Genomic DNA, 23,068 nt, shown 5'->3' on the forward strand with positions numbered 1-23,068 from the left:
TTAAGATCAAACAATCAATTTTTGTCTTGTAAATAAACTATTAACTTCCACATTTAATACACCGTCGTATCTAAAAGCCATTCATCTGAAAACTCCCTTTGACCACTAACTTTAAAGATTACAATGATGTCTTGTTTTGCATTGCGATCAAGCCCCTCTAAAATAAAAAATAAAAACCCGGAAATTAGATTAAACATATGTCATAATATATACTGGTAATTATAGCAAGCTAAAAGCTTTTCATAATGTTGATTAGTAGTATTAACTCTCAAAATCCTCGGATATGGTCGGCGCGTGAGCTATGGATTATGAATTACTCCCGTATGCGCTATAGCATGATTGAAGTGTCATTCAGATAATGAATCTGAACTACTCTGAAATTGAACGCACAGAAACATACTAATCCAACAAATAAAAATGAATTTTCAATAGCAATAAAAAATCCGCTCAAACTTGGACGATGATAACCCTAACTTCCATGCATTAGATATGTTTTAAAGTAATATCGAATAATTCAGAAATTAATAATGTATTTATGCCTCATTCAACGCAATTTTATCAACAAAAAAATGACAACTAACGGTTTGATTCTGTAAGAACACAGTCTCACTAGAATATATCCCTATCGTGCGGGCTTTTGTATCATGGTGAAGTCACGACTTACATCGATTGAACCTTTCATATTGTCAGCTTAGCCTATTACCGCTTCCAAATTAGAATATATACGTTTAGGTGATTTTGTGTTTGAAATAATGTGCGCTGTTGTAATTGTATCGTATTATTATCAGCTCAGATACGGTATAGGAGATTTTTATGCATTGAGATTTTCAAAGCTGAGCACAATTTCATATAAAAACTATAATAAGTTGTCATAACGAACTTTTGGTAAATTACACTTTTGCATATGAAAACACAACTTGCTTTTATTTTTATGTATTAAAATATGGCCTGGAGTCAGAAAGCGAATAAAATATTGAGATTGTACTAAATTCATGTAATGTCATACTGAGGATAAATCCGCGCTAGAAATGTAGCCACAATACCAGCCAATATGTCTTTCGATCGAATAGTTTTACCAGATAAATACATTTGGTAAAAAGGAGAATGCTAACCAAAAACTGTGTTAGAAATCGCAGCTTAGACGCCTTTTGATTTTAGAAGGGGCCCTTTTGATTACGGCGATGAAATTCTAAGGATACACAGGGAGTCCCATAAATCATGTGTTAATTTATAGAGGAACATAATATCTGAGCGAGACAGATAGTAGCTATTAAGACGATCCGTGTAGGATGATAGAATAAGACACTAGTTGCGAAACTATGCAACATTGTATGAAAATCTATCTGTGCGTAAAGACTTATATATCTTGGATAAATAAGTTATACCACATCAAGTTATAAAGTTCTAGAATTCCGCCCACAATAGACACGAAGACTAGTATTGCTAGATCCAGATTTTGAAACTTTTTTATTGAACCAGAGAGATAAGAGATTATTTCTAAACGATCTTACCAATGTGGCCACGATTTGAAGGAGAATTGTTAACAAATGACGAATTACGAACACTCAAAATGAGATACGACGATTTTGTTACGAGGGGAATCGTCACTACATATCTCAAATGTGAATCTTCACGACGATCTGGGCTTCGGAGCCATTCATAAATTGTCGTCGTATATCAGGGTTGGAACGCCAATTCGCGACAGTGACGCGACGTGATAACCTCTTTACCGTTACCGCTGCTAACTGCACTCCTGGTCCGACTCACGCAGCCATTAGCTTCTTTGCTGTTCTATGCGCATACTAATGGCTCCATCTGTTCCAAATGTTGTTGTTACTGGAGGTAGGAATTCTTGTGAGCCTGTACGGGTAGGTACCACCACCCCACCTATTTCTGCTGTGAAGCAGTAATGCGTTTCGGTTTGAAGGGTGGGGCAGCCATTGTAACAATACTGAGACCTTAGAACTTATATCTCGAGACGGGTGGCGCATTTACGTTGTAGATGTCTATGGGTTCCAGTAACCACTTAACACCAGGTGGGCTGTGAGCTCGTCCACCCATCTAAGCAATAAAAAAAATAAAAAAAAATATTCCAAACGTTCCAAATGGTCTGTTGAGCAATCAAATTTCTAAATAAAATGTGTAATTTCATTTTGATTAAAAAAGGTAAGTGATTTACGAACGACAAAGTTTTTGACTTTACGACTAAATTTACATTTATTGTATAGTTTCGTAATGATGTTATATTTTTTCTACTTTAGCTCTACAATTTATTACAGATCGGTCTTCGTCTAGTTGAAGCGTTTTTAAAACAGACTAATAAAACTATTGCTATTTGTAAGAGTGCTAATATTTGCAAAAGCTCGTACGATACTCTCCGCACATTCACCGAGCCGAGCGCTCCATCTATCAGATTGGCTCTTGATAACTCTAGTGGTTTGTGCTTTGAAGCATTCGAGCCATTTAGGTTATTATAATTAATCAGTGTTCGATTGGTATTAAATATAAAACAGCTTTATATTTTGAAGTAATTTAAATTCTACTAATACTTTAAGATAGTCACAGTTACTGCTTACTAAGTTGTCAAAAAATTGAAACAGATCTTCAGTTGTTAAGTGATTAACGAAAAAACTTATGTACTATAACTATAGTTGCTTCTTTTCATTAAGGCCACTATCATGAAAACCCTTTTTTTAAATAATATAGACCTAAAATATTAATACATATTTTGCCTACTTGGTTTTCTTTGATAAATATGATTTGATCTAGGAAGTAGTATGGATCATTATGGTCTGCTCTAGACAGTGGAACAGCACAAGGTAATGTTTATTTTTAACTATCGTTTCTAAAATTTTATGTCTGCTAATCACGTATTTGTGCTCTACAGATTGTTTTTAATCATGTCTATGGCTCGATTTCAAAAGAGTGTGTCAGCGAAGTATTTTGTGTAAGATATTGAAATGTTAATTTTGAATATTTGAAATTTCAATAAACCGTGCTACATTTTGGGACTACCCACAAAAATCAAATTACTCATATATTGCCCCCCAATATCTCATTTAGTGCTTAAACAAAGCCTAGTGCCTTAATAATGACGCAAACGTGTATACATACTCGGTTCTTTAACTAATGAAGACTAACAAAAGTAATTAACGCTTCGATCAGAGTTCTGTTACCTAATCAAACCAGAACTTTTTATCCAAATTTATTATGTGTTACGTTACGTGTTGTGTTACGTGTTACGAGGGCGGCACTGAAAATTTCGGGAATTAACGAAGTGACACAACATTACTATTTAAAAATGTATTTATTGCTTTTCGAAGTATTCTCCGCGAAATTTGGCACATTTTTCCATACGATGGAACCAATCATTGAGCAACCATTCCATTCGGAAGTTGGGGTCTCCAAAATGGCCGTTTTGTAGGCGTCCACAGCTTCTTAAGGTGATGAAAATCTCTGTCCACGCAATTTACTCTTTATTTTAGGGAAAGTATAGAAATCATTAGGGCTTAGGTCGGGGCTGTACGGCGGATGGTCTAATAATTCTATGTTTTCTTGCTCTAAAAACTCTTTTGTTCTGTGCGCGGTGTGAGAACCCGCATTGTCGTGATGGAGGATGATGCGGCGGTTGCAGTTCTCTTTACGGAGTTCAGAAACGACCTGTGGCAAACAAATGCTAGCATACCATTCTGCATTAACCGTTCTTTGTCCCTCAAGAGAAATAGTCGTAACATGGCTGGTTTTGGAGACAAACGTGGCCACCATTTTTTTTTGCAACACTCCGTGAACGAACAATTTTTGTTGGCTTTAACTCATTTTCGAACACCCAAACTCGTGACTGGTTTTTTGTTTCGGGTTCGTACGCGTATATCCAGGATTCGTCACCTGATATAATGTTGTATACAGCATTTGAGGATCCTGCGTGGAATCTTTCGAGAGTTCTGACGCACCAAGTAACGCGAGCCGCTTTTTGCTCTTCACAGAGCGAATGCGGTATCCATCGGGAAAACAACTTTTTACACCTAATTGTTCATGCAAGATTATTTGTATTTGACTCATGCCAATGTCTAAAGTTGCCTGAATTTCGCCGTATGTCACATGTCGATCTTCCTCAATCAGCTTACGCACAGCATCAACGTTTTCTTGGGTGACTGCGGTTTTTGGACGACCTTGACGGGGATCATCACTGAGCTTGACACGTCCACGTTGAAACTCAGCAAACCAGCGATAAATTGTGGTTTTGGATGGGGCTTCATCACCAAATGCAGAAATCATCCGGTCAACACACTGTTTTTGTGTTAAACCACTTCGAAAGTCATAATAAATCATCGCTCTTGAATTTTCTCGAGTCAATTCAATTTTCTCAACGACTAAACAAGTTTGACAAAACCTCGTGACAAGACCGAGAATCTTTTTTTAAATAAATAAATGGTATTCGATTTTTAAAAACAAGGAGTTTTCAATTAAAAAGATATTAATATGACAGGAACAGTGGAAATATTCCATTCCCGATACTTTTAGTGCAGCCTAGGTATGTCAAACCTTAACAAGCCGTATCTGTATCAGTAAACGATGAGTTTCATCCAAAAGATTTCCCTGTAACTTTGGTTTACAAAAATAAATCGATATTATATATTTTTTAATCTATCTAAACTGGAGCTATCGTAAATACACTAATGATAAGAACTTGAATTAACAACCGCCAAATGAATCGTCTCAAAAATTTCTATTGAATTGCTACGACAAGCGACAAACTTCTATCGGATGAAGTAATATTACATATTATGTACATACTGCGTGTTGTACTTGTATTGTGGTTGAGTTGTGAGTTTCTCGCCGGATCTTCTCAGTGGGTCGCGTTTCCGATCCGGCGGTAGATTCTGCGAAGCACTACTCTTGCTAGGGTCAGTGTTACCAACACTCCGGTTTGAGCCCCGTGAGCTCACCTACACGCGTTAGGGTGAAGCTGAAATAGCCTCTCAAGGCTATAAGCATAGGTAGGGAAAAAAAAGGTTGTATTGTTACTTAATGATGATGAAAATAAAGATTTTTTCCAAAGCAATTTCGACATCTGAGTTTGATTGTTACAGAAGCAATCATTCATGCTGAGCCTGAATGTCGCAGAATTTAAATTGATGTTCATCAGTTCATATCCGTTGAACGAGGTACGGATCAATGGCGATTATTCGTAACGAGGCACCGCGTAAGCGAACGCATTCATTCCAATACCCTTTTGTGATTTGTAACATTTAGATATTTACATATACGTCAGCATTTGAAGGCGATTTTTACGATTGTTTTCGATTCATCGCTGAATTCAAAATTGGCTTCAGGGTTTTTCATTGGTATCGAGGGATCGTTGCGTTAACGAACCACATGATTTTTTCAGATCACGTACGAAGGTCAAAGACTACAAATAACCGATTTGTTTTCGAATATGGATGAAATACTAAACCAGAAGCCCGAAATGAGGAAGGCTGTAGCCAAATTATGGTATACTAGATCATTTGGTTACATTGGTAATTGATTTACCATACTACATATTTAGGATAGGATAAATATCAACCTTGTTGCACTGCATACTTCAGGAGCAATAATGAAATCGCAGTATCAATATAATAGCAATACAATATTTATAAAAATACTGATGTTAAAAATAAATAATATGCTATTATCAATATTGTCGTCCATAATTATTATAAAATATGTTTTTTGTGTATCTCAGGAATGTGGACAAGATAGGACTATCATAACAAATTACATTATTATTTTTGCAACGTTTCGGTCTTTTATTAGACCTTCATCAGGCATCTGAAAATTACACATATTGATAACCAACAATATAAAAAAAACAACAATTGTCGACACTACCATATTTACCATAATATGAATTTAAACAATTACTATCATACACTGCACAATTGCCTTAGAAATTATAGAAATAATATGTTGATTTTGCTAAAACAAAGTGATAATTCATAGTTCTTCGTTAAATTTTTATTTCCCATTTACTATACGTGATAATCCGATAAACATAACAAAGAACGAACTTGGTAGCGTCCGAAACAATGTTAGCCAAACTTGTCGTTGTGAGCCAGTAACATTCTTGAAACTCCTCAATTCTCGTTAACATCCCATTAGTTTGAAAGGCGCAGATTTGTGGACGGTCACAATACGGGTCGGCCGCTTCTATTGTCTCCATTGCGAAGCTTTCCTCTTTAATTTCCCTCTTAATTACTATGCTTGTTCAGTTTTCACTAATTAACAAATGTACAGGGGTTTTTTGGGAATTTGGTTTCTGATTTCTCGGACATGGGTTTTAGAGCATTTTTAATCGGTTCAAATAAAAGCCAACCTTCTCAAAACTTGCGGTTAAAGTATTAATTTTATTATAAAAATATTCTTAAATCCTTTAAACTGGAATGCACGACTATTCACGCCAGAAATATGCGCAATTGTGGTGCCTACTTCTTTGTGTCGTTGATACGCCTTATGGAATATTTACTTTTTATTAGGTCACCTGACATGATGACCTGAGGGCACTAGGTTCAAAATAGGAATGTGTGTTCAACAAATTTTTCCTTTTTATCAAATATTTTGTCTTTAAGTCATATCCACGAATATTCGAAATGTTGGGGAGATAATGAAATACGCGATCACGCCCTAAGCATACATAGTATTAATTACGTGTCGTCATAATAGTGTCTGCGGCAATAAAAAAAAACTTAAATATTATTATATTCTCGGAGCACAAACATTCTTAAGATATAACATTGTTTCGAGAACTTATCCTCGGATTGAATCTCGGTACTTGGTAGCGTTCAATAGTTCCATTAATAGCGGATTCGTGAGTCTAACACCGTTATTGTGTTCTGACCTCAAAGGTCTTTACAATTCGCATAAATTGCCGCTTTCAGAGCTCGATCGCGTACAATAACGGCAATGTTTCTCCCTGTTTATAATCCTTTAGGTTCGCATTGTGATTATTTGTTTGGAGTGGAGCAAAGATAATGATACTAAAAGTTTTACGCGATATTAAATTTCAGGTAAATCATGATTATCCATACTTTAATGTTAAATATAGAATTAAAGCGCTTCTTACTAAGGGGTATAACATACTTGTTTATCGTGTAAAAAGGTTTTCACCAAGAGTCAATAGGCATCTTGAAGCGCATACTGCCAACAACCTTGGGAATGAAATCGCAATTGTATTATATATGTCCGACCCTTTGCGGAATTGTGACACTTCTCCGAGCAAGTTCACAATGCTCGTTATAAATATACAGAAAACATAAGTCGAGTCTTATACTGAATAACATAAAGGGATTTAGTTGTCAACAAGGAAACGAATTGGGAAGTGTCCTTTTCGATTTCGCACACTGGATAAATAGAAATATGATATTGTAGTGACAATTTTGTACCGTATCATGTTAGGATATGTTACGTCCAAGTACACCGTACACATCCATACCGGAAATGTACAGAGTATCCAGTGCTTGACCGTGGGATAATTTTATTTATTCTTAAAGTTCGAGATCGCGATGTGGGATTCTTATCGGTTTTATTGTTCCCGATCCCAAGATCTTAAGCATTGGTCTAACGAGCTAGAACCAAACTTTACTGAGTTACCGCCCACCGAAGTTTCTCGATGACAGTTATTCTCGGCTCTAAGTAACTGCATATCTATTAGGAACTTATCTTCACATCTAACAGACAACTGTGCTAAAAGAACTTCACCGGTTATCAATTCTACATTTCGCCACTCTGAGATTTTGGATTCTGGCAAAGTATTCAATGTTGCAATTTCCTGAATAAAAATGGGTCACACGTGAGAATTACGATTCAGAGATTTGCACATACACACAATGCTTTATCGATCGTACTGTTGCGTTCGTTATCAATAAATAGCAACGTGGGAACCGTGGCAATTTCTACTTTTTTATAAAAACTGGGAAAATGTGGCAATGTGAAATTGTTATAAATAGGTAGTTTCTGATACAGATGTCGAAATACAGTCATAAAAATTATTAAAAAGTCGCTAAGTGTTTCAATTATAAGTTTCAATAATATTAATAATCTTCATATCACTTATTAATAATGTTAAATAATGATGTTCAATATCAATAATGTTAAACTTTATAATTGAGATACCAAAATTTGTTTATAGCAATTGGCTATAGCGACTTTTTACTCTGAGTGTGAGAAATAATTTGATAAGTTGAAATATATGTTTACGTACCGAATCCCATAAATATTTTTACTTAAGATACCTTTAATGAATTGGTAATTGTTACTTGGGGATGAAAGTAGACGGTAATTTAACGATGGGGCGTCCTAAAAAGACTTGGATGGACTGTGTGAAAGAGGCTATATGAGAGAAGGGTGTGAGTGCAGAGATGACGTATAGGATAGGCTTGAATGGAAAAAGAATAGATAAATAATTAATAATCTAAGATATCTTAACTTATTCTTCTTCTTGTCGCTTACAGATAAGGGTGACAAGAAGGAGAAGACGTTTAATTAAGTTATTAATTATATATCAATACACACACTTGAACTAATTGTGACCTGCTAGAGCAGCAGGATATATTAAAATTAAGTCTCTAGCCTGGTTCAGTCCATTGAAGGTGCGTGAGAGCATTCACATTGTAATGTTTATGAGCTTCGGTAACCACTTAAACTCAGGAGAATCTTACGTTTATCAACCAGTCCAATGCAATACAATAAATCAGTGATTCAGGGTCAGACTACCTTCAAACGCCTTATGCTAAGCTCTCAGTTATCTTCATGTAAACATATTAGACTTTTGAAGTCGTCGTGGCCTAAAGGATAAGACGTCCGGTGCATTCGTGTTGAGTGATTCACCGGTGTTCGAATCTCGCAGGCGGGTACCAATTTTTCTAATGAAATATGTACTTAACAAATGTTCACGATTGACTTCCACGGTGAAGGAATAACATTGTGTAATAAAAATCAAACCCGCAAAAATTATAATTTGCGTAATCACCGGTGGTAGGACCTCTTGTGAGTCCGCGCGGGTAGGTACCACCGCCCTGCTTGTTTCTGCCGTGAAGCAGTAATGTGTTTCGGTTTGAAGGGTGGGTGGCGCATTTACGTTGTAGATGTCTATGGGCTCCAGTAACCACTTAACACCAGGTGGGCTGTGAGCTCGTCCACCCATCTAAGCAATTAAAAAAAAAAAAGTTCCTACTACTATACATCTGTAAACTATGACCCCAATTTCAAGGTGCTACTTATCCTCTTAGTGGACACTAAAACGAAAATTCACATGAAACTGCTAAAAACTCATCGAGCTTGAACGTTAAGTGGTAACTAAATACGAAGAACCATATGAAGGATTTCAAATATCTTTTGGGTCCATTATTTGCAGTCTCACTTGATCCTGTTAATCCACGTGATGACACTCGAAGCTTTATTTATTTTTGTGGTCCAAGTTACAAAACAGGGGAGCGGGAATATCTTATAGATTTTTGTATTGTGATATACTTCAGTGTATAGATTACCAAGTCGTTTCTAGACCAGGTTATTCGCAAACCTCTTTCGTATTTTATTAGTAAGCTAATACGATTGAATCAGTCCAATATTTTAAATGAAAATTAATCTCAATTTAAGACAATTATTCGTGTGATGATCTGATTTGCTTGCTTTTTGTCTGGGCGTTTAATTTCTAGAAATGTATAAATTTATTAAAACTTAAATCAGTCCTTGGTACCTATCAGGTAGAGGGAATTTTAGTTTGGGGCCAAACGAGTTGTCCCGGGCTATTATTATAATTTTTTTTTTAAAAGGTTGAATTTTTGACTATTTTTACTAGAGTAGATTTTGTGAAGGCAGTTGTATTCACAGCTTGTCTTAAGCACGAGTTCAAGACTTGTGTCAAGTCTTTTTTTAGGGAGCTCATCAACCTGAAGTCTTTCCTCGAACCTTGTTTGAAGACAGACATGTCAGTTCTATAGTCAGATTGTATAAGCCTAGATCATGTAGAATCTTATATGTAGTATGTATAAGATTATATAGTACCAAATAGTAATGATGATTACAATATGGCGCAATACCACATTTTTACTTTCGATGGGTACTATCATCATTCGACCACCATTTTTGCGCATGACGGTCATTCATACAATGAATATTCGACTTTGTCTCAAGATCTACTCCGACAATCCATATGCGGTAAAGTAAATACCACCACCCACCTAGAAACATGGACGTGGACTTAATAGTGATGTTTAACAGGTCATTGCTCAAATCGAAAATAATCTGTGCTTTGCCGTCTATATAGGTGCAGCTTTCAATACACCCTGCCCCTGGTGGTTTCCATTGAACATAATAACACCGGACAGGATATTTTTTATTGCTTAGATTTGTGGACGAGCTCATAGCCCACCTGATGTTAAGCGGTTACTGGAGCCCATAGACATCTATAACGTAAATGCGCCACACACCTTGAGATATAGTTCTAAGGTCTCAGTATAGTCACAACGGCTGCCCCACCTTTCAAACCGAAACGCATTACTGCTTCACGACAGAAATAGGTGGGGCGGTGGTACCTACCCGTGCGGACTCACAAGAGGTCCTACCACCAGTATGTCCTCAGAGACCTCTTATAAGGATTTCATGATTTTGACCATATTCCACAAAGCATAGAGCTGTACTACTTTCCTTAGGCGAACGGTATTTCTTGAAAATAAACCCAAAAAGCTTCCTACAATCAGATTGCTGTAAGTTGATCTGAGTAAATGAGAAGCAATTTAATTCGAACGGTTTCCAATATCGTCCAGTAACAAGAGTGGGATTGTTGCACAGACAATTAATTAGACCCCCGTAATGGCTTATTTTGAACTGCGTCGGTGTTCAATACGGATTGCTTGAACCACAAACAATAAATTTTGGACACAGTGTAAAGTTATGTCAGAAACTGCGGCGAATTACTACGGTGAATATGAAACGTTAAAATTTTTCTCTGAATTAAGACACAGAACCGTCGTTCGCTGACAGTATACATGATACACACAATGAATAAGTGTTAGAGATAATTATCTATTGAATGTGACTTAGTTCTGGATAGCGATAAATACGCAAAGAGTTTTTACTATCAGAAAATACTTTCTTCTTTTGATCTTCTTTGGGTATAGCGAGTCGTAGGCGTAATTATTACAAATATGTACTTTTACGGCTTAAGCATGCGTTCATTATTTTAATTGTAGTTTTGGTTTAATATTTTGTCAATTTTGATTTCCATTCCTATCACTTTTCTAGCTCCAGTATGCATAATCTCTATATATGTTTATTGATGCTTTAGTCATATTATATTCGGATTACGGTGAACAAAATTTAAGATTTTTTCTGTCTACCTATGCTGATAGCCTTGAGAAGCTATTTCAGCTTCGCCCTAACATGTAGGTGATCTCATGGGGTTCAAACCGGAGTGTTACTAACACTGACCCTAGCAAGAGCAGTGCTTCGCAAAATCTAACACCGGATCGGAACCGCGACCCACTGAGAAGATCCGGCGAGAAACTCAGTGGGCTGTATCTATGGGTTAATTCGCTCGGCGATCCCTTCGTCGCAAGCGACGGGTTCGACGAGCACGGTGAGCGGTGCTTGTGGTACCTAAAAGTACCGTTAATGGATATAATTTAAGATATTAAATAGTCACAATAACTATCACCTTACAAATAATATTCATTACATTACTGCATAATATCCTAAAGCAAATGATAAGCATCTAACCTACATCTCCGGCTCGTACAAACCCACACCCTCGAGCCTCTAATATTAAACGATTTCCCATTGTACATTTACAATAAAACTAACGAACTGACTCGGGTCCGCTCGGCTGTTGCAATAATTTCACAAAACAATCCATTGACGAAACATTAAGCTTACCGAGCCACTCCTACATACACATTAAAGATATAACTAGAAGCTATTATATTCATTTTACACAAAGATTACATAGTGACTACGAGATTAAACCGTTAAACCACATATATAATTTGCACAATAAGAAGAAGAGGTAGACCTGAGAAAAAATGGATGGATTGTGTGAAAGGCCACAAGGCTGTCTGCTATCTGCTTCCAACGTATGCTCACGTACCTCGGTCACATCGCTCGTAGAGACCCCGATAATTTGAGAAGCTGATGGTAGTTGGTCAGGCTGACAGCAGATCACGCGGACGCTCACCTACCCGCTGGTCTGATCTAGTAAAGACGCTCAGTGGCCTGCCAATAAGTGAGGCTATAAAGATCTGGTGGTAGGACCTCTTGTGAGTCCGCGCGGGTGGGTACCACCACCCTGCCTATTTCTGCCGTGAAGCAGTAATGCGTTTCGGTTTGAAGGGTGGGGCAGCCGTTGTAACTATACTTGAGACCTTAGAACTTGTATCTCAAGATGGGTGGCGCATTTACGTTGTTGGATGTCTATGGGCTCCAGTAACCACTTAACATGAGTTGGGCTGTGAGCTCGTCCACCCATCTAAGCAATAAAAAAAGCAAGACAAACATTCCATAATATCATTCAGGGTCTCGTTTAAAGCAGGGCTGTGATGATGTCCACGAGCTCTAGACCAGAATTAAACAAAAACGTTAATCAATAACTTCACCCAACCAACCTCTTGATTGTCGTACAGATTCTGTTAATGGTATCAAAATATGCATTAAAAATTAAAAAAAATATAAAATGTGGTGTCGTGGGACACCAGGTAGGAACGAAGTTCCTTCGGCTAATGTAGAATCGACACAAATTGCAAAAAAAGAAATGGTGCTCAATTTTATGTAGGTTTTCTTGGTTTTTCTCTTAAATTTTGCTGATTCGTTTTTATTTAAGTACGGGAAAGTATTTAGGAAATTCAGTATTTTAGGAAACAACAAAATTACGTAAAATAAAAAAAAATGTAATTCAAATTATCAATTAAAATAACAAAATATATCTCTTTATTATTGGTTGACAACATAAAATTACATAGAAATAGAAATAATTACTAAATAGAGAGAAAAGGGATTAGAGAACGAAAAGAAAGAAAGAGAAAGAGAAAGGTATTATACACTACTCGCTTGTGTATGCGACTGTCGCGCCTGCGCACGTCTCATTTAACGGTTTTATTCCACGCACTTTTTTCCACCGTCTCATTTAACGGTTTTATTCCACGCACTTTTTTCCACGGATTTTTTCTTACGGTTTTACTATCACATTTTTTTCAGTTCGGTCGCGCAGCAAAATCTCTATCCCCTCCAAGCCTGCCGTAAGGAACTTCCTTCCAACAAGCTAAGTTTCATATCGATCTTTTCGTAGCTTAACAAGAAACAACTTACTACTTGCCTTTGATAGCGGAAGTTGAAGCCATATTCTGCGGTGGTATAACTTCAAGATGCACTCGCAGTAATCGAATTCAGGACGTGCCTAGTCTCGAAACATTCATTATTCTTAATTCAACAAGATTATTCGCATTTCGTTTACAGAACACGATTTAACGGATATGAATTATTACCGTAATAAACGGAACATACGTTCTTCGATTTACCAAAAGGATTCGAAACGTACGAATACCCAATTCCAATTCGAGAATATTATTTATTCAGTCAGCTTTCTCCGCAGCCTTCGTGAGCAGATCTTTGGCCGTGTGCTGAGTAATGTCAACTTGTACATTATTTGTGTTACAGTTTAAGGGATAATCATTGTTCGTGTGGCTTGCTAGAGAATCGGATGGAATGCGAAAAGCTTAAGAACGCGCCGCGACTTGTAATCTTTAGCATTAAATAAATAGGTTCAAAGACCAAGGCGTTACATCGATGCGTTAACATCTTTTTTTAAAAACATAACTTCCAGGGATATTACAATATCTATCGGATAGCCTTGAGAGACTATTTCAGCGTAACCTTAGCTAGTAGGTGAACTCCCGGGGCTCAAACCGGAGTGATACTAACACTGACCTTAGCAAGAGCAGTGCTTCGCAGAATCTACCACCAGATCGGAAACGCGACCCACTGAGAAGATCCGGCGAGAAACTCAGTGGGCTGTGTCTATGGGTTAATTCGCTCATCGAGCCCTTCGTCGCAAGCGACGGGTTCGATGAGAACGGTGACCGGTGCTTGTGGTACCTAAAAGCACCGTTAATGGATCGGGAGGATCCGTAATGACGTGTTGGGTACCAATGTTTCCGGTGTTTCGGAATCACAATAATAAAACGAAACTCATACGAGATTAAGTCGTAACTATTAATCGTTCACAAGATCTAATAAATAAAATACTTCACCTATCGCAGCCCACTGAAAATCTTTACCGAGCAAAAAAAAAACCTAAATATCAAGTTAAAAGCGGAATTGCAAAATGGAATTGAATTCCCGAGAGCCGCTCTCGACTTTAAAAGCATCCGTACAAATAAAACAGTTCCTAGTTGCAAGCGTTTAAGCTATACGCACTTGGTGTAGCTGTGTCGTACTTCCCCACATCTGTAAAATGGTCTAATCACAAGCGTCTAACACAAAAAAAGAATGCAGCCAAAGTTGTCGACGTCTATGTTTGGGATGGGGGGCGGCAGAAATAATGAGAGTTATAGAGAGGGTTAGGATACTTATCTATGCGAACAACAATATTTTTTTAAATAAATAACAAGTTCCAACAGGTTAATACTGTATAATTTCTTTGAATGATCTTGTAGATGTGTGTATTTATTCGTACGAGGTAGGAACTTGCACGGATTTAGTTAGAAGTTTAAGAATTTTGTTTGTAAATCAGCCAACATTCTCCGAGCAACGTAACTCTTTTTTTTTATTGCTTAGATTGGTGGACGAGCTCACGGCCCACCTGGTGTTAAGTAGTTACTGAAGCCCATAGACATCTACAACGAAAATGCCGCCACCCACCTTGAGATATGAGTTCTAAGGTCGCAGTATAGTTACAACGGCTGCCCCACCCTTCAAACCGAAACGCATTACTCCTTCACGGCAGAAATAGGCAGGGTGGTGGTCGCTTATTCAATTGAAAAAAAAAACGCGAATGTGCAGTTATATGTCAGACCACTGGTATTTAGTAGTTGTTGAAGGTCATAGACGCAATGTGGTCGGAGCCGCTCTCTTTGAGGTCCGAATTGCTTAGGAAACAATATAGTTGATAGTTAGAAATATCTTGTAATGTTACTAATTAGTAAAAACGCTAATATTCCATCACTCGCACCACAGACGTCCAACAAAATCGTTTCTGCCATACAAACGAGCAATTTGTTTACACAAACAGTATGCTGTACCTTGTTTAGAAAATTGCATTCCGCTACTTGCAACTTTGTGTTTGTTTCCAAGTGAAATTCAACTTTTAATTTGTTTGTCGTTTGCATATCGATAGTTTCCTATGTGTGTGTTTACTTGAATAATTGTGTTTTATCATGTATGCAAAAGTCGCGCCGCGAAGGAATGCAGACGTTATTACGTAGGCGAATCTCTTGATTTTGTTACTCTGTGTGTCCTGTTTTGTAATGTACGTTCAATGGAAAGTCTTTGGTTTAACATCGTAACTGCCTCCGGGGCTGATCAGTCGTTTCTAGAGTTCAAATCAGCTCTGAAGCGCTCCTTGGAGTGCCATCCTTGATGGTTGTGACAGCAGATCACGCGGACGCTCACCTAGCTGGTCTGATCTAGTACAGACGCTCATTGGCCTGCCAATAACCTTGGCTATCAAGATCGCCGAGGACAAAAAGGATACTATTGGTGGTAGGACCTCTTGTGAGTCCGCGCGGGTAGGTACCACCACCCCGCCTGGTATAAGCAGTAATGCGTTTCGTTTAGTCTCTCTGTTTTAACGAGGCTTGAAAGGAGCCCTCACTGGTGGACTGTACTTTAATGATGACCGTAGTACGGTTACTGTCCATAAGTCATAATGACCACTCCACACTCTATACCAGGTGTGATTGTCTGCCTTAAATAAATATATTTCAATTATTTCGCTCAATCGTACCTAAGCGGCGCTGATGCGAAGCGGATGCTTATGGTTCTATATGTAACTTGATAAAAAATTTAAAAAAAACTTACCGACTGCGAAAATAAAGTGTTATTATTTTGTTACAGAAAGAAGAGCGACTTAACCATCAAAACTGGATACTACCAGCTAAAAGTTCCACCATGGATTCTGAGAGGTATGTTATAAGAATATTGAAATTTAAAAATTTTTAGTTAACTATAAATGTACATACACATATTCCTTTCAGTTATTGTTTGGCGCGAAGGCCAAAGTGATGAATTGGTTTCTTATTTTGGCAGCAATATAGAATCAATCAAATATAAATTGAAATTCAGACAATAAGACTTCTTAACTTACTTGGAACCTCTCAACTATGTATTATTTCAAGCTTTTGAGAGTTAAAATTCTTATATACGCAATCCTTCATCACACAGACTTCCGATCACCGTGCTTACGAACCCGTCGCTTGCGACGAAGGGCTCGACTAGTAAATTAACCCACAGACACAGCCCAGTGTGTTTTTCGCCGGATCTTATCAGTGGGTCGCGTTCCCAATCCCAGTGGTAGATTCTGCGAAGCACTGCTCTTGCAAGGGCCAGTGTTAGCAACACTCCCGGTTTGAGCCCCGTGAGTTCATCTATGCGTTACGGCGAAGCTGAAATAGCCTCTCAACGCTATCAACATAGGTAGGGGGGGAAAAACACAGACATATCCACAAACTTATGGTCGAATCATTATCACTATATGATTATCACTATATGATTAAATGTTTTTGGACAGTATTTTTTATAAAATTGTTTTTGAGATCTTACTCTAATGCAATGAGTGAATCTAAATGAGTGAATCTAAAAGAATTGAAATCCAAATTGATGTATTCAATTAATTTTATTTCGATTCAAATGCTTGTTTGACTGTACTGAAAGTATTCGATTGCACGGAAATCGTGAAATCAATTTGAAAATAAAGTGAAAAAATTAATCTTCTGGTCACTTTGGCCTATGACAATCGAACAATCTCTCTGAAATTATCTAATTAACGAATACAATTACAGCAGTAGTCAGAGAGAAAAGTACTAATATCCACTAAAATAACAGAAAACGTTATCATAACACTTGACCGAGTTGAACCCAAATTGAGTAGAGCTGTGTAACACTTGGAACTGATTACTGCTTCAACCTCACGACGACTCATAAAACCTTGCAACGCTCGCTTATAAAGTTGAAAATAAATACCGCATTCTTAATTGCACAAAGACAAGACGAGAACACGGGAACTTGCTGTAATGAACTTCAGAAGGGATGTATATTACACCCCTTCTGAAGGGGCCCTTACGACGACTTTTAGCGACGAATGAAGAAGTTACCAAATTTATGAATTCTACAAATTATTTACTAACCATCCCATTTCGAATTTATTACTTTGAAACTATTTATTTTGTTAGACCTTTGTATTAAAAGTCACAGGAGCCCTAAATCGCGGGCCATGAGAGGCGTGTCAGCGATGCTTCCATTACAGTAATATAATAATTAACTTGTTTGTATTCTGAATTATACGATATAAATCAAAACGAACTTTTGTGTTGCAAAATGGAAAAAAACAGGACGTGAAAATAGGTACAGGCTCACAAACGCCAACTAAAATAATGGAAATGGAAGATAATTAGATAAGGTGAAACTGTTACCGATACGAATGTATGAACTAATATTCGAACCTTCTAATTTAAATGACCCAAATAATGTCCCGAACAGGACAGATTAATTTTTTTTTTATTAGAAAGTTGATTGGAATGATTGATAAAAATAACTCGAACAAGCTTAGGTAAAGTCGCAGTGGCTGCACTTAGAATAAATTTGATGATAGTCAATATAAAGTTGTAGTTGCCAAAAGTAAAGTTAGTAGAACTACATTTTACAAAGTTTTACTGCTGAAACTTTTATGGCAAGACTGGTTGTATTAGACCCGCTTGATGTGGACATGACTAGTGAAAAATTCAATTACATTTATAGTATTACAAAATGTCACAACATAGATATTCCGCTCCCGTGTCGCCTATACTGGCGAGAAAAACTGCTGCGTCGTCCGCCGTGACCATCGTTTCAGCTGAGCGATCATCCGCGGCCTCCGTCGCGCCCTCTAAAACACCTACACTTGCTCGTAGGTCGCCTGCACCCGCCTCCTCGTGCTCCGACTCTGACTCGGACATGGAGGTCGACCTCGCCCCCGCCTCATCGACGGATGGATTCACCCTGGTACAGAAGGGTAAGAAGCGTGCCGCGGAGTCTCGAGCTCCCGCGGCCGCTAAAATTAGCAAAGCCGTGAACGCGTCGCGCCCCCGCCCTCAGACTCCCGTTGCGCCCCCAGCCCGTGCCACTCCGTCGCCGCGTCCGGTGGCACAAAATAAAACCCAGACCCCTCCCCCGGTTATCCTTCAGGAGAAGGCAGCTTGGGATCGAGTTTGCCTGGCCCTTAAGGCCAAAAATATAAATTTCACGAATGCCCGTAACCTCGCGAACGGCATTCAAATTAAGGTTCAAACACCCGACGACCATAGGGCCCTCTCTTCTTACCTCCGTAAGGAGCGTATAAGTTTCCATACGTATACGCTCCAGGAGGAGCGCGAACTCCGCGTTGTAATACGCGGAATCCCTAAAGAGTTAGATGTAGAGCTCGTAAAAGCCGACCTGTTAGAACAAGGCCTACCAGTGAATTCTGTGCACCGTATGCACACCGGTCGCGGTAGGGAGCCATATAATATGGTTCTAGTCGCTCTCCAGCCTACCCCCGAGGGTAAGAAAATCTTTAACACACAGACCGTCTGTAGGCTCTCTGGTATCGCTGTCGAAGCCCCCCATAAAAAAGGCACTCCTAGCCAGTGCCATAACTGTCAATTGTACGGGCACTCTTCCCGTAACTGTCACGCGCGCCCCCGATGTGTTAAGTGTTTGGGCGATCACGCCACGGCCCTCTGCGCTCGCGACCAAAAAACCGCGACGGAACCGCCTAGCTGCGTCCTGTGTCGAACACAGGGTCACCCCGCGAATTACCGTGGTTGCCCCCGAGCCCCTAAAATAAATCGCCGCGTCGCCCGCCAAAACCGCCTCCGAGCTTCCGGCCCAGACATCAAAGCCTCGGCACCCTCTGCGTCGCAGGCTAAGCCAGCGATCGTTCCGGCGGCGGTGCCCAGTGTCTCGGCCTGGGCAAAACCGCTGCCGTACACGAACACGGCTACAACTCCCTCCTCCGCGATTCGTCCCGCCCCCGCGACTCGTCCCTCTCCCGCGACTTGCCCTCCGACCGCGTCCGACAATCTCGCTTTAGCGATCGACTTCTTTCAGTCGATCAACTTTGAGCGCGTTAACGCTTTGGGCGACGCCATTCGCGCTGCCTCCACTGCACAACACTTTATCGCCGTTGTGCAAGAATACGCCGACGTATACGCGTCATTAAATACGTACGTCCTCCCCTCACTCCGCCGGTAATCAATGGCGTATATAAGTAGAATAAAGCCCCTATCCGTAACGATAGGATTTTTTAACGCTTACGGTCTCGCAAATCAACGTGATCAGGTTTCTGACTTTTTGCGTGACCACCAAATTGATATCTTTTTAGTGCAGGAGACCCTACTTAAGCCCGCGCGCCGTGACCCTAAAATCGCGAACTATAACATGGTCAGGAACGACAGGCTCTCTGCCCGTGGTGGTGGTACCGTCATTTACTATAGAAGAGCCCTGCATTGCGTCCCGCTCGATCCTCCCGCGCTCGCTAATATCGAAGCATCAGTGTGCCGAATCTCACTGACGGGACACGCGCCGATCGTTATCGCGTCCGTTTATCTTCCACCGGATAAGATCGTTCTAAGCAGTGATATCGAGGCGCTGCTCGGTATGGGGAGCTCTGTCATTCTGGCGGGCGACCTAAATTGTAAACACATCAGGTGGAACTCACACACCACAACCCCGAATGGCAGGCGGCTTGACGCGTTAGTCGATGATCTCGCCTTCGATATCGTCGCTCCGCTAACCCCGACTCACTACCCGCTAAATATCGCGCATCGCCCGGATATACTCGACATAGCGTTATTAAAAAACGTAACTCTGCGCTTACACTCGATCGAAGTAGTTTCAGAGTTAGATTCAGACCACCGTCCCGTCGTTATGAAGCTCGGTCGCGCTCCCGATTCCGTTCCCGTCACGAGGACTGTGGTGGATTGGCACACGCTGGGCATCAGCCTGGCTGAATCTGATCCACCATCGCTCCCGTTTAACCCGGACTCTATCCCGTCTCCTCAGGATACCGCTGAAGCCATAGACATCTTAACGTCACACATCACCTCGACATTAGATAGGTCATCGAAACAAGTTGTAGCGGAGGACTTCCTTCACCGCTTCAAATTGTCCGACGATATTAGGGAACTCCTTAGAGCTAAGAACGCCTCGATACGCGCCTACGACAGGTATCCTACCGCGGAAAATCGTATTCGAATGCGTGCCCTACAACGCGACGTAAAGTCTCGCATCGCCGAAGTCCGAGATGCCAGATGGTCTGATTTCTTAGAAGGACTCGCGCCCTCCCAAAGGTCTTACTACCGCTTAGCTCGTACTCTCAAATCGGATACGGTAGTAACTATGCCCCCCCTCGTAGGCCCCTCAGGCCGACTCGCGGCGTTCGATGATGACGAAAAAGCAGAGCTGCTGGCCGATACATTGCAAACCCAGTGCACGCCCAGCACTCAATCCGTGGACCCTGTTCATGTAGAATTAGTAGACAGTGAGGTAGAACGCAGAGCCTCCTTGCCACCCTCTGATGCGTTACCACCCGTCACCCCGATGGAAGTTAAAGACTTGATCAAAGACCTACGTCCTCGCAAGGCTCCCGGTTCCGACGGTATATCCAACCGCGTTATTAAACTTCTACCCGTCCAACTCATCGTGATGTTGGCATCTATTTTCAATACCGCTATGGCGAACTGTATCTTTCCCGCGGTGTGGAAAGAAGCGGACGTTATCGGCATACATAAACCCGGTAAACCAAAAAATCATCCGACGAGCTACCGCCCGATTAGCCTCCTCATGTCTCTAGGCAAACTGTATGAGCGTCTGCTCTACAAACGCCTCAGAGACTTCGTCTCATCCAAGGGCATTCTTATCGATGAACAATTCGGATTCCGTACAAATCACTCATGCGTTCAACAGGTGCACCGCCTCACGGAGCACATTCTTGTGGGGCTTAATCGACCAAAACCGTTATACACGGGAGCTCTCTTCTTCGACGTCGCAAAAGCGTTCGACAAAGTCTGGCACAATGGTTTGATTTTCAAACTATTCAACATGGGCGTGCCGGATAGTCTCGTGCTCATCATACGGGACTTCTTGTCGAACCGCTCTTTTCGATATCGAGTCGAGGGAACCCGCTCCTCCCCACGACCTCTCACAGCTGGAGTCCCGCAAGGCTCTGTCCTCTCACCCCTCCTATTTAGCTTATTCGTCAACGATATTCCCCGGTCGCCGCCGACCCATTTAGCTTTATTCGCCGACGACACGACTGTTTACTATTCTAGTAGAAATAAGTCCCTAATCGCGAAGAAGCTTCAGAGCGCAGCCCTAGCCCTAGGACAGTGGTTCCGAAAATGGCGCATAGACATCAACCCAGCGAAAAGTACTGCGGTGCTATTTCAGAGGGGAAGCTCCACACGGATTTCCTCCCGGATTAGGAGGAGGAATCTCACACCCCCGATTACTCTCTTTAGACAACCCATACCCTGGGCCAGGAAGGTCAAGTACCTGGGCGTGACCCTGGATGCATCGATGACATTCCGCCCGCATATAAAATCAGTCCGTGACCGTGCCGCGTTTATTCTCGGTAGACTCTACCCCATGATCTGTAAGCGGAGTAAAATGTCCCTTCGGAACAAGGTGACACTTTACAAAACTTGCATAAGGCCCGTCATGACTTACGCGAGTGTGGTGTTTGCTCACGCGGCCCGCACACACATAGACACCCTCCAATCCCTACAATCCCGCTTTTGCAGGTTAGCTGTCGGGGCTCCGTGGTTCGTGAGGAACGTTGACCTACACGACGACCTGGGCCTCGAATCAATTCGGAAATACATGAAGTCAGCGTCGGAACGATACTTCGATAAGGCTATGCGTCATGATAATCGCCTTATCGTTGCCGCCGCTGACTACTCCCCGAATCCTGATCATGCAGGAGCCAGTCACCGTCGACGCCCTAGACACGTCCTTACGGATCCATCAGATCCAATAACCTTTGCATTAGATGCCTTCAGCTCTAATACTAGGGGCAGACTTAGGGACCCCGGTAACCGTACTCGTCGAACTCGACAAAGAGGTCGACGTGCAACCTAACCCATGCATCAGCCCGCTGAGTTTCTCGCCGGATCTTCTCAGCGGGTCGCGATTCCGATCCGGTAGTAGATTCATTCGCGAAACAATTGCTCTTGAGTTGTTAGGTCTCCTTCGAAGGCGCTCGGGCAGTTGTTAGCAAATCCCACCCCTCTTGGCTGAGCCTTTGCTCGCCCACCTGTCCTGGTGAAACTGGAAAGGCCTTCGGGCCACCACTAAACTTTCAATCATAAAAAAAAAAAAAAAAAAAAAAAAAAAAAAAAAAAAAAAAAAAAAAAAAAAAAAAAAAAAAAAAAAAAAAAAAAAAAAACATAGATATTATCACTTTTATTTTACCACAAAAAAGACCTATTTTCCAAGACACGAACCACAATAACATGACACTTGTTGCTGGTCTCACGACCCTCATTACTGTACATAATAGCTGCTTCTGCTGTTCAACACTAGTTGAACGTTTTTTGATGCCGAATCAATTTCCTATCGGGTTCTATAATCATGTACAGGCTGTATGTACTTTATTTGGCTGTTTGAAGGGTACCTTCGACAATCGTTTAGTAATAAGTTTTAAATTCAATTCAAGTTTTGATCGCCTCTTTGGCAAGTGGCTAGAGATCCTGATTACCAAACCACAGGCTAGGATTCGATTTCTGGTTGCGTTCAGTATCTTTGTGAAAGATATTTTGATATTTGGGGTCTAGTGTACTTGCTTTTGTGCCTTAGTTAGTGTCAATTG

General features: G+C 40.4%; 1 protein-coding gene and 1 long non-coding RNA gene across 3 annotated transcripts in view; one reads left to right on the plus strand and one right to left on the minus strand.

Annotated features, from left to right (window-relative positions):
• The window catches only part of LOC101741356 (uncharacterized), a 138,480-nt gene that overhangs the window by 91,483 nt on the left and 23,929 nt on the right, over nt 1-23,068 (plus strand). For both annotated transcript variants that reach the window (XM_062672411.1, XM_021349555.3), the window contains exon 2: nt 16,081-16,148. In XM_062672411.1, coding sequence (XP_062528395.1) covers nt 16,135-16,148 — 14 coding nt within the window. In that variant the 5' untranslated portion in view covers nt 16,081-16,134. The remainder of the gene's footprint in view (nt 1-16,080; nt 16,149-23,068) is intronic.
• The window catches only part of LOC110385623 (uncharacterized), an 85,380-nt gene that overhangs the window by 6,993 nt on the left and 55,319 nt on the right, over nt 1-23,068 (minus strand). The window lies entirely within an intron of this gene.

The sequence above is a fragment of the Bombyx mori genome, chromosome 15 (genome assembly GCF_030269925.1).
Source record: "Bombyx mori chromosome 15, ASM3026992v2".
Classification (NCBI taxonomy): Eukaryota; Metazoa; Arthropoda; class Insecta; order Lepidoptera; family Bombycidae; genus Bombyx; species Bombyx mori.